At 38.1% G+C, this 13,211-nt stretch overlaps 1 protein-coding gene across 2 annotated transcripts in view; it reads right to left on the reverse strand.

Moving 5' to 3' along the window:
• The window catches only part of LOC749254 (solute carrier organic anion transporter family member 1B3), a 107,527-nt gene that overhangs the window by 89,935 nt on the left and 4,381 nt on the right, over nt 1–13,211 (reverse strand). The window contains exons 2-3 of one of the 2 annotated variants that reach the window (XM_016923823.4): nt 12,998–13,112; nt 10,797–10,945 (exon numbers count right to left, since the gene is read on the reverse strand). In XM_016923823.4, coding sequence (XP_016779312.4) covers nt 10,797–10,880 — 84 coding nt within the window. In that variant the 5' untranslated portion in view covers nt 10,881–10,945; nt 12,998–13,112. The remainder of the gene's footprint in view (nt 1–10,796; nt 10,946–12,997; nt 13,113–13,211) is intronic. The other variant, XM_063785885.1, reaches the window with a different exon arrangement.

Genomic DNA, 13,211 nt, shown 5'->3' on the forward strand with positions numbered 1-13,211 from the left:
AGGTAAACATCTGAAATCACAGGCTATAAAAATGATTAACAGACAAATAACTTTAAATGATGACCATTTATAATCTAAAGTTATGTTACATTAAGTATCTGGGTTATTTCCAATTTAAAAAATATAGGGAGACATTTTTCTAAAAAATATGTTCTTATTTAAAGGAAAATAATTTTTGTCTAATACAAAGGCTAAAGTTTATGAAACAAAGTGAAAGAAACTAGTATATAAGAGAGATACACAGAAAGTTGTAGGTATAAAGAGTTATTTTTGGTAAGAAAAGTTGAAGGGAAAATAATTTTATATGAGAAAGAATCTTGTGTGATTAATTTTTTTTCTAAAATGACTGGTTATTTAAGAAAGAGGTACCTTTAGGATAACACAGAAAGTCCAAGCATATCATAAATAATTTGTATAAATTGTAATAAGGTTTGTAAGAAGAGGATTTATGAGTAAAAAAACGTGATCAAGTTTGCTATAATTAAAGGGAAATTATTTATAATAGTCATTCCAGAGATTGAGACTTGATATTAAAAAAGAATTAATTCACTAAAGAATTGGTTAGAACAACATTTTCTTAAGGTATTGATTCACTCTTAATAAAATTACAAGAGATTTTAATTTTTTAACCCAAAAGTTCAACTTTTATTGTGTCCCACTGTTTTCAGCTTTCTCTTCCCTTTGAGAAGGACTGAGATAACTTTCTCCTTCAACTTTGTCAACAGCTTCTGTAATTTTTTTCCCTCAGGTTCTGCTATTGTGGCCTGACGTTATAAAAAAAAAATGTTTTACCTTAAAGGTCTAAATAAAATGTTTTCTTCTAATATAACCCTCTGTGCTCTTGGCTTTAATTGTTCTATGAAACCAAGAATTTTCATTTATCACCCGGAACACACTCTTTCTATATCTAACTAATTCAAGTACGGTTTACATTAGTTTTGATTGCATGTTATTTAAATGTACTCCTCATAGGAAAAAGCAAACACAGATCTTTTTTATTCTTTTTGTTAACTTGTGCAACAGGTTTTACATTTATCAAAATAATTCCTGTTATTCTTATTAAGTTTTTATTTGCTTAGAAAAATTGAGATTTACAAATTTTAAAAATTAAGGTTATTATGTCCATTTTACTTTCTGTGTTGCTTTTAAAGTCCTAATTCTATTAAGTTTTCATGGTTTTTCTTCTTTCCTTCTTTTTTTTTTTTTTTTTTTTTTTTGAGACAGAATCTTGCTCTGTCACCCAGGCTGGAGTGCAGTGCCACAATCTCAACTCACTGCAACCTCTGCCTCCCAAATCCAAGCAATTCTCCTGTCTCAGCTTTCTGAGCAGCTGGGATTACAGGCGCATACCACCACGTCTGGCTAATTTTTGTATATTTATTAATAGAGTCTGGGTTTCACCATGTTGGCCAGGCTGGTCTTGAAGTCCAGACCTCAAGTGATCTGCCCGCCTTGGCCTCCCAAAGTACTTGGATTACAAGGATGAGCCACCGTGCCCAGCCTATTCTGTTAAATTAAAGGGCTTTTACTTCTGGGTCAAAAAAGCACACCAAGTCCTGCTAAATCTTAAACCGTAACACCAGTCAAACCCTCATCTTCAGACCCAGGAAAAGATGATAATCAAAATAAACTGCATTCGTGAGACACAGTGCCAGAAATTAAAACTGCTGAACCCCTCTAATCCCAGGGACTGTCACAGAAGACATGCGTCTGTGAAATTATAAGGGCCAATTTTGAGAGATAAACTTAGCTCAGAGTTTCCATATAAATTACACATTAATATTATAGGTTGATGAGAGACCAGCATCAGGGCCCCTGTGTTAGATAAACAAGGTTCTTATAGCATTAACCCATTTTTTAATTTAAAAAAACATTAAAAGGTTATTTAAACGTTTATGGAAATTATAGCTTATGGTCAAAATGATTAAAATTTAATAGATTTGTTTATAAGATTTGGGAGACAGATTTAATTGGCCTCATGCAGTCTCTCTTAGGGCTCGTTGTTTGGGAAATTAAGTCTCCTCTCTCAAAAAATAAAGATTTTTGCCTTTTTTAAAAAAACTTTGTTATCACTTTGACTAAATGAATGATTTATTTTACAATGACCTATGAGCCTATATTATCATATTAAGTATTTTAAACTTCTGACATTTGACAGACTTTCCAAAATCAAATTGTAAAATTAGTACTTGGACTTCATATATTTATTAATAATAGGTCTCCGGAAGTCCAAAAGAGACATATTTGACTTATTTGGTATGGTAAAGTCATACAGGAAGCACTGTCAAATAAACAATGACATTTAACCTTCTTTGGATTATATTATATTTACTTGAATGTGTTGTTATTATGTGTTCCAAAAATATATGCAATTCCTGTAATTCTAATATGTCTTAGTAGATGTTGTCAGTAGTAATTATGATTATTATGTACAATTGCTGTATGCCACAGAAGAAACCAAATTTACTTGTCAATGGTGTCTTTAACCATGGCTGTTCTAAGATTTTTGTCATTCACAATAGTTGTTTTACTTTAATCCTTTCATAGGACAGTTTGTAATCTGCTATAGAACTCTGAGGAGTACTCCTAAAAAATAAGTTTTTGATAAATTTAGATATACCATCATTGGAATAGATAGGAAAATTTCCAGGCCTTTCATGGAGAGCTCATATATTAATAAGTCTTGCTGACCCAATATTGAGCAGAACATGGAGTTAATTGCATGAACCAAACTAATAGAAGACTGAAATAATCTTGTATAAGATTTTGTTTAAAACATTTGCTGATTGGTTTTATTTTTCAGAGTCAAGAAAACTTTCCTTTTAAGCTATTTACAGCTTTATCAATTTAATAAAGTGAATTTAGTAAATTCAGTAAAATTTGTTCTTATGAGCAAAATTTAAAATATAATTCCTTTCTCTCAACCTAATTTCTCCAAAATTTGAAAACTATTTTGAGAGTATTCTCAATTTATGGCAATATAATTATTTGCATAAGTTTAATAAGAATATATTTTCTTTTATCACAGGATGTAATTCGAGACACTCGTTATTTTACCAAGTCTTTGACTGGAATGACATTTTCTGATTGCCTTGAGAAAAGGAGGCTGACCTACAGAGCCAATAGAAGCCCCTTGGAAAAACTAGCCCCATATCTTATCCTTTACAGGGTCATGACCTGTGGTAAGTAAAGAATGTCACTTTTCGACTGGTCCAGGAACTCCAAGTTTTCTTAAGACCTCAGAAAGAGAAGAATTCACCCAGTTCACATATGTATCTGCAGGCACAGATAAACCCTTGGCTAGGCTTCAGGCATTTACAAACGTCCAATCTTACATTCGTTGTGCAAAAAGATCCAGCAAAGCCAATTCACAAAAAGAGAGAGAGCTCCTATATGGCCAATGATTATTCTTGTTGCACTTTATACAAATAATTAAACCAAGTGTAAAAGTACTAAAATTTATTTTACCAATAAATTGGTCCTACTATGATTTTCTGTTTAATAAAACTGGGGAATTGAAGAGAGAAAAAATATGCTTCTATAAATTATAGTACCTGTTGTTTGATTCTAGTCTTGCCTAAGGTTTATCAGTTTTTATTATTTTCTACAATTTGAAATAAATTCTAAAATTTTTCCTGACTACAAGTCTCCAAATAATGTCTTCAATTTTTTCTTTCTTTTCTCCTTTCCTTTCATTTTCCTTTCCCCCGCATTGTCCAATTTAAAATTACTAAATATTAAGCTGTGATTTTCTTAAGCCATGGGGATGCAAACTAGACAACTTAAACTTCAGAAGAAAATAACAGAAACCGACTAATACACACAAACCATTTTCATACGTGCCTACTGACAACACACTTCAGAGTGATATGGCCTATATCAGTTTTCCAGGATTGTTCCTTTTACTGCGTGTTTGTCTCTCTTCCTCCTCCTATTTTTTTCTTTGCAGGACATAAGATTTCACAACCTGCTAAAAATGAGCATTCCTAATAATGTGGGATCTATTGTTCTAGGAATAAACCATCACAGCCATGCGAGATCAGACAAAATTCAAGACCAAGGAGTAACTTTCTTCTAAAATGCTTTCTCCAAAAGATTTTAAAAGGAAAAAGGCAGGGGTATGAAAGGAAAATAAAAACTTGAGACCCCAATTCACTATGACATAAACAAAATTAAGCTAAAAGCTGAGTTCTGCAAAAAGATGCCTTTCCTTAAGCAGATAGCTACAGATAAAAGGTTAAATATTTCCACAGGTAGCTAGTCTATGTTCACCTTATATTGTGTAAAGTGCCGATTTACCGAGCACAAGACAAGTAAATAATTGACCATTCCCTTACCTGCTAGTTTTTCTCTTGCAACATGTGGATTCAGTAACATGACCATACATTGCCACTGTCAGGCCTCTGAGCCCAAGCCAAGTCATCCCATCCCCTGTGACTTGCACGTATAAGCCCAGATGGCCTGAAGTAACTGAAGAATCACAAAAGAAGTGAAAAGGCCCTGCCCCGCCTTAACTGATGACATTCCACCATTGTGATTTGTTCCTGCCCCACCTTAACTGAGTGATTAACCCTTTGAATTTCCTTCTCCTGGCTCAGAAGCTCCCCCACTGAGCACCTTGTGACCCCCGCCCCTGCCCACCAGAGAACAACCCCCTTTGACTGTAATTTTCCTTTACCTTCCCAAATCCTATAAAACGGCCCCACCCTTATCTCCCTTCACTTACTCTCTTTCCGGACTCAGCCCAACTGCACCCAGGTGAAATAAACAGCTTTATTGCTCACACAAAGCCTGTTTGGTGGTCTCTTCACCCGGACGCACATGAAATTTGGTGCCGTGACTCAGATCGGGGGACCTCCCTTGGGAGATCAATCCCCCGTGCTTTTCTGGGGGAGGGGCAACTACCCCAATCCCTTCTCTCCATGTCTCTACCCCTTCTCTGCTTTTCTGGATGAGGGGCAAGTACCACCCCTCAACCCCTTCTCCTTCACCCTTAGCGGCAAGTCCCGCTTTTCTAGGGGTCAAGAACCCCCAATCCCTTATTTCCATGCCCCAACCCTTTCTCTGCTTTGCTGGAGGGCAAGAAACCCCCACCACTTCCCCGTGTCTCTACTCTTTTCTCTGGGCTTGCCTCCTTCACTATGGGCAAGCTTCCACCTTCCATTCCTCCTTCTTCTCCCTTAGCCTGTATTCTTAAGAACTTAAAACCTCTTCAACTCTCACCTGACCTAAAATCTAAGCGTCTTTTTTCTTCTGCAATGCCACTTGACCCCAATACAAACTCGATGGTAGTTCCAAATAGCCAGAAAAATGGCACTTTCAATTTTTCCATCCTACAAGACCTAAATAATTCTTGTCATAAAATGGGCAAATGGTCTGAGGTGCCTGATGTCCAGGCATTCTTTTACACATCAGTCCCTTCCTAGTCTCTGCCCAATGCAATTCATCCCAAATCTTCCTTCTTTCCCTCCCGCCTGTCCCTTCAGTCCCAGCCCCAAGCATCGCTGAGTCTTTCTAATCTTCCTTTTCTACAGACCCATCTGACCTCTCCCCTCCTCGCCAGGCCGAGCTAGGTCCCAATTCTTCCTCAGCCTCTGCTCCTCCACCCTATAATCTTTTTATCGCCTCCCCTCCTCACACCTGGTCTGGCTTACAGCTTTGTTCCGTGACTACCCCTCCCCCACCTGCCCAGCAATTTACTCTTAAAAAGGTGGCTGGAGCCAAAGGCATAGTCAAGGTTAATGCTCCTTTTTCTTTATCCCAAATCAGAAGCGTTTAGGCTCTTTTTCATCAAATATAAAAACCCAGCCCAGTTCATGGCTCATTCAGCAGCAACCCTGAGACGCTTTACAGCCCTAGACCCTAAAAGGTCAAAAGGCCATCTTATTTTCAATATACATTTTATTACCCAATCTGCTCCCGACATTAAATAAAACTCCAAAAATTGGAATCTGGCCCTCAAACCCCATAACAGGACTTAATTAACCTCACTTTCAAGGTGTACAATAATAAAACAAAGTTGCAATTCCTTGCCTCCACTGTGAGACAAACCCCAGCCACATCTCCAGCACACAAGAACTTCCAAACGCCTGAACCACAGCGGCCAGGCGTTCCTCCAGAACCTCCTCCCCCAGGAGCTTGCTACAAGTGCCAGAAATCTGACCACCAGGCCAAGGAATGCCCGCAGCCCAGGATTCCTCCTAAGCCGTTTCCCATCTGTGTGGGACCCCACTGAAAATCGGACTGTTCAACTCACCTGGCAGCCACTCCCAGAGCCCCTGGAACTCTGGCCCAAGGCTCTCTGACTGACTCCTTCTTGGCTTAGCGGCTGAAGACTGATGCTGCCTGATCGCCTCGGAAGCCCCATAGACCATCACAGACGCCGAGCTTTAGGTAACTCTCACAGTGGAGGGTAAGTCCGTCCCCTTCTTAATCAATACAGAGGCTACCCACTCCACATTACCTTCTTTTCAAGGGCCTGTTTCCCTTGCCTCCATAACTGTTGTGGGTATTGACAGCCAGGCTTCTAAACCTCTTAAAACTCCCCAACTCTGGTGCCAACTTAGACAATACTCTTTTACGCACTCTTTTTTAGTTATCCCCACCTGCCCAGTTCCCTTATTAGGCTGAGATATTTTAACCAAATTATCTGCTTCCCTGACTATTCCTGGACTACAGCCGCATCTCACTGCTGCCCTTCTGCCCAATCCAAAGCCTCCTTTGCATCCTCCTCTTGTATTCCCCCACCTTAACCCACAAGTATAAGATACCTCTACTCCCTCCTTGGTGACCGATCATGCACCCCTTACCATCTCATTAAAACCTAATCACCCTTACCCCACTCAATGCCAATATCCCATTACAGCATGCTTTGAAAGGATTAAAGCCTGTTATCACTCGCCTGCTACAGCATGGCCTTTTAAAGCCTATAAACTCTCCTTACAATTCCCCCATTTTACCTGTCCTAAAACCAGACAACCCTTACAAGTTAGTTCAGGATCTATGCCTTATCAACCAAATTGTTTTGCCTATCCACCTCATGGTACCAAACCCATATACTCTCCTATCCTCAATACCTCCCTCCACAATCCATTATTCTGTTCTGGATCTCAAACATGCTTTCTTTACTATTCTTTTGCACCAGTCATCCAAGCCTCTCTTCGCTTTCACTTGGACTGACCCTGACACCCATCAGGCTCAGCAAATTACCTGGGCTGTACTGCCACAAGGCTTCCCAGACAGACTCCATTACTTCAGTCAAGCCCAAATTTCATCCTCATCTGTTACCTATCTCGGCATAATTCTCATAAAAACACACATGCTCTCCCTGATGATCATGTCCGATTAATCTCCCAAACCTCAATCCTTTATAAAACAACAACTCCTTTCCTTCCTAGGCATGGTTAGTGTGGTCAGAATTCTTACACAAGAGCCAGGACTGCACCCTGTAGCCTTTCTGTCCAAACAACTTGACCTTACTGTTTTAGCCTAGCCCTCATGTCTGCGTGCAGCAGCTGCCACTGCTTTAGTACTTTTAGAGGCCCTCAAAATCACAAACTATGCTCAACTCACTCTCTACATTTCTCATAACTTCCAAAATCTATTTTCTTCCTCATACCTGACGCATATACTTTCTGCTCCCTGGCTCCTTCAGCTGTACTCACTCTTTGTTAAGTCCCACAATTACCATTGTTCCTGGCCCGGACTTCAATCCAGCCTCCCACATTATTCCAGATACCACACCTGACCCTCATGACTGCATCTCTCTGATCCACCTGATGTTCATCCCATTTCCCCACATTTCCTTCTTCCCTGTTTCTCACCCTGATCACGCTTGATTTATTGATGGCAGTTCCACCAGGCCTAATCACCACACACCAGCAAAGGCAGGCTATGCTATAGTACAAGCCACTAGCCCGCCTCTTAGAACCTTTCATTTCCTTTCCATTGTAGAAATCTATCCTCAAGGAAATAACTTCTTAGTGTTCCATCTGCTATTCTATCTGCTATTCTACTACTCCTCAAGGATTATTCAGGCCCCTTCCCTTCCCTACACAACAAGCTCGAGGATTTGCCCCCGCCCAGGACTGGCAAATTAGCTTTACTCAACATACCCCGAGTCCCAAAAACTAAAATACCTCTTTGTCTAAGTAGACACTTTCACTAGATAGGTAAAGGCCTTTCCTATAGGGTCTGAGAAGGCCACTGCAGTCATTTCTTCCCTTCTGTCGACATAATTCCTCAGTTTAGCCTTCCCACCTCTATACAGTCTGATAAAAGACCAGCCCTTATTAGTCAAATCAGCCAAGCATTTTTTTAGGCTCTTAGTATTCAGTGACGTACTAATAGTCTATTAAAAACATACCTCACCAAGCTCAGCCACCACCTTAAAAAGGACTGGACAATACTTTTACCACTTTCCCTTCTCAGAAGTCAGACCTGTCCTCAGAATGCTACAAGGTACAGCCCATTTAAGCTCCTGTATAGACGCTCCTTTTTATTAGGCCCCAGTCTCATTCCAGACACCAGACCAACTTAGACTGTGCCCCCAAAAAAACTTGTCATCCCTACTATCTTCTGTCCAGTCACTCCTATTCACCATTCTCAACTACTCATACATGCCCTGCTCTTGTTTACACTGCTGGTTTACACAGTTTCTCCAAGCCATCACAGCTGATATCTCCTGGTGCTATCCCCAGACTGCCACTCTAGAAGAGTGACTACAGAGTGGCCAGGCACGGTGGCTCAAGCCTGTAATCCCAGCACTTTCAGAGGCCGAGGCAGGCGGATCACGAGGTCAGGAGATCGAGACCATCCTGGCTAACATGGTGAAACCCCATCTCTACTACAAATAAAAAAAAAAAATTAGCTGGGCGTGGTGGCGGGTGCCTGTAGTCCCAGCTACTCAGGAGGCTGAGGCAGGATAATGGCATGAACCCAGCAGGTAGAGCTTGCAGTGAGCCAAGATCATGCCACTGCACTCCAGCCTGGGTGACAGAGCGAGACTCCATCTCAAAAAAAATTATACTATAGAGTTATAGTAACCAAAACAGCATGGTACTAGCATATAAACAGACACATAGACCAATGAATCAGAATAGAGAACCCAGAAACAAATCCACACACCTACAGTGAGCTCATTCTTGACAAAGGTGCCAGGAACATTCAATGGGGAAAAGACAGTCACTCCAATAAATGGTGCTAGGATGAAACTAGACCCCTATTTCTAGCCATATACAAAAACGAATCAAAATGAACTAAAGACTTAAATCTAAAGACCTCAACCCATAAAACTACCTCAATAAAATATTGGGGAAACTCTCCAGGACGTTCATCTGGGCAAAAATTTCTTGAGCAAATTCCTTACCCCAGAAACACAGGCAACCAAAGAAAAATTGACAAACAGGATCACATCTAGTTAAAATGTTTCTGCATAGAAAAGGATACAACCAACAAAGTGAAGAGACAACCCACAGAGTAGGAGAAAATATTTGTAAACTACCCATCTGTCAAGGAATTAATCACCAGAATGTCTAAGTAGATCAAACAATTCTATAGGACCAAATCCAATAATCCGATCAAAAGGTAGGCAAAATATTTGAATATACATTTCTCAAAAGAAGACATACAAATAGCACACAGGCATAGGAAGAAGTGCTCAACATCACTGATCATCAGAGAAATGCAAATCAATACTACAATGAGATGCTATCTCACCCCCAGTTAAAATGGCTTATATCCCAAAGACAGGCAATAACAAATGCTGGTGAGGTTGTGGAGTAAAAGGAATTCCTTGTACACTGTTGGTGGCAATAAAAATTACTAGGACCACTATGAAGAACAGTCTGGAGGTTCCTCAAGGAACTAAAAATTGAGCTACTATGTGATCCAGCAATCCCACTGCTGGGTATATACCCAAAAGAAAGCAAATTCGTATATCTAAGATTATCTGTACTTCCATGTTTGTTGCAGCACTGTTTACAATAGCTAAGATTTGGAAGCAATGTAAGTGTGCATCAGCAGATGAATGCGTAAAAAAAAGTGGGACATATACACAATGGAGTACTATTCAGCTATAGAAAGAATGAAATCTAGTCATTTGCAACAAAATGAACTGGAGATCATTATGTTAACTGAAATAAGCCAGGCACAGAAAGACAAACATTGCATGTTCTCACTTATTTGTGGGATCTAAACATCAAAACAATTGAATTCATGGACACAGTGAGTAGAAGGATGGTTACCAGAGGCTGGAAAGGGTCATGGGGGTGTGGGGGTAGGGCGATGGGGATGATTTATGGGTACAAAAAATAGTTAAAAAGAATGAATAAGACCTACTATTTGATAGCACACAGGGTGACTATAGTCAGTTACTTAACTGTACCTTTTAAAATAAAGTATAATTGGATGGTGTGCAACTCAATGAAAAAATGCTTGAGGAAATGGATGCCGCATTGTTCATTATTTGCTTATTTCACATTGCATGCCTGTACCAAATCATCTCATGTACCCCATAAACATACATACCTACTACATACCCACAAAAATTAAAAATTAAAAAGTTAAAAATAAATAAACCTTTATTCATAAAATAATTCTAGCAAAGCAATAACTTCAATCAGATTAAAAACTGATTTAAATCAATATAGGGATTATTTTGTTAATACTTTAATGTATGCTTCAATAGAAAAATTATAATATGAGATATAATGTTCTTTTTGACAATTAGTGGCCTTTCTATACATAAAAATTTTCCATTAACTTATTTTAGTTTGAAAATATAAAACCCATTCTACCTTGAATCCATTGCAGCGTCTTGTTTTCTTTTTCTCTGAAGATTCTGACTCTGCTGTTTTATTCAAATGTTGATGTTGGTCCATTATTAAACTACAGATACCACGTGAATATTTTTAATTGTTGCTGATGCTTGGTTTGAAATGCTCACCTGTTAAAAAAGAAAAAGTATAATTTATTTTACTTTAACAATATACAATTTAAAAATAGGAAAAGCCACAAGCTCAATATCAATCAATCAATCATTCTCTAATATTCATTCAGGGCCTGCTATATCCTGACCACAGGACTAGGTCAATGCTGGACACAGAGGAGGAAAGACAGACACAAACTCCTAGCCTAAAGAGATTATAATTTACTTAGAAAAATAATTTTCATAGAGAGAAATTTGAAACAAGCAAATAATATAAAACCACACACTAGATTGTATGAACAATTTTAAATTATAGAAATTAAAATTTTTATATTTTCTACATATCCAGATTACAAGATTTATGAAAGGAAATTTATGTTTATGTTATCCTTATAAGTTTATAAAGTGCCAAATGATGACTTGCACATAGTGGATACTCAAAATGGGTTGAAAAATAATGTAAATAATAATGATTAGGATAGCCTCAGTCAGTTTCATAGAGGAGATGCCTATGGAACAAGGCTCAAAAAGCAGATAAAGTTTGGATTTGTTTAAAAGAGCAAAATATATTCCAAGTATCTCTCAGAGAGACTCTGGCCATGCTTGACTTTACCATCATCATGATCTTACTGTATTTAGGGTTTATCCATTTATTTTTCAAGAGAAAATACCTGCATGTAGTTAAAAATGCAAAAAAAAAAAAAAAAAAAAAAAGAAAAAAAAAAAGAAAAGGCAAAGATTCTGCTTATAACCTTTGTCCCCTTATCCAGAAATCTGGTATGCATTTTTTTTTTTTTTTTTTTTTTTTTGAGACGGAGTCTTGCTCTGTCTCCCAGGCTGGAGTGCAGTAGCGTGATCTTGGCTCACTGTAAGCTCTGCCTCCCAGGTTCACGCCATTCTCCTGCCTCAGCCTCCCGAGTAGCTGGGACCACAGGCGCAGATGTGTGCCACAACGCCCGGCTAATTTTTTTGTATTTTTAGTAGAGACGGGGTTTCACCATGTTAGCCAGCATGGTCTCGATCTCCTGACCTCCTGATCCGCCTGCCTCGGCCTCCCAAAGTGCTGGGATTACAGGCGTGAACCACCGCGCCCAGCCTTAATATGCATTTTTAATTAAATACATAATATTTTCTCTTTTAATACAAATGTAAGCATACCAGTATTACTGCACTGTACCTTTTTATCTTCTGTATATACTTTATATTAATAAAAGTCCTCCTCATTTTGCTTATGATAGCAGGGTATTCTGTTGTTCATAATATATGTAACTAGTTCTATATCGTTAACTATTTAGCTTATATCTAATTATTTCATATTAGAAAATGTTCTTAATATGTTATATGTCATTTTCTGTGTGGTCATATCTGTAGGATAAATTCCTACAAGTGAAGTTTTGAAGTCAAAGTATATGAGAAATCATAAGTTTGAGAGTTATTAAGCCCCTATTTTGAAGACCAGTAAAATGAGTCAACTTTTTACGTCAGTTGACTCTTTTATATAGAACAGTGGAATATTTATAAGGTTTAGAGATGTATTCTTGTTCATACATATATGCATAACACATATTTATGTATATAAAGTATATAAGCAGATACATAACATAGATATAGGTATACGTTATGTATATAGCATATATATGTAGATACATGCTATGTAGATACATGCTATGTAGCTGCTTATATAGATACCTTAGATATGTAAATATCTAAGTATGTAAATATCAATGTTATCTATATAAGCATCCGATTTGTAATAGGATACTGATTATATAATATGTATGATATAGGTTATATGTACAATTGATTCTCACTTTTTGCAATAATTATGTTCCATAAAGTTGCTGGGAACACTGAATTTGCAAATATTAATCCATCATTCCTAGAAGAGATACAGCGTTAGGTGACTGTGTGGCTTTGGTCACAATATTTTCATCAATGGATCAATACATAACTTAATACATAATGTTTTATGTATGTTTTTGTTTAAAGACACCTTAGTATATACTGTTGATTCATTAACATTGAATTAGTGGCCAATAGCACTGTAGTTCATGCCTGAAGGAAACTTACATAGCATATGTACCTCTTCTGTCAGGCACTCTTGGAGGTGGGAACAACGGGACAACACTTCAGGGCTATGCTTGAAGTCCATTTAAAACAGTAAACTCAGCATCGCAAAGCACAACTATGGAAACAATGTGGCGATAAATGCACTGTGAAGTTTATAGTATGGGAGCTGAGACAGGAAGGCAGAGCTTCACTTTGTTCCACTTCAACTGGAAAC

Source organism: Pan troglodytes, chromosome 10 (assembly GCF_028858775.2).
Source record: "Pan troglodytes isolate AG18354 chromosome 10, NHGRI_mPanTro3-v2.0_pri, whole genome shotgun sequence".
Taxonomy (NCBI): domain Eukaryota; kingdom Metazoa; phylum Chordata; class Mammalia; order Primates; family Hominidae; genus Pan; species Pan troglodytes.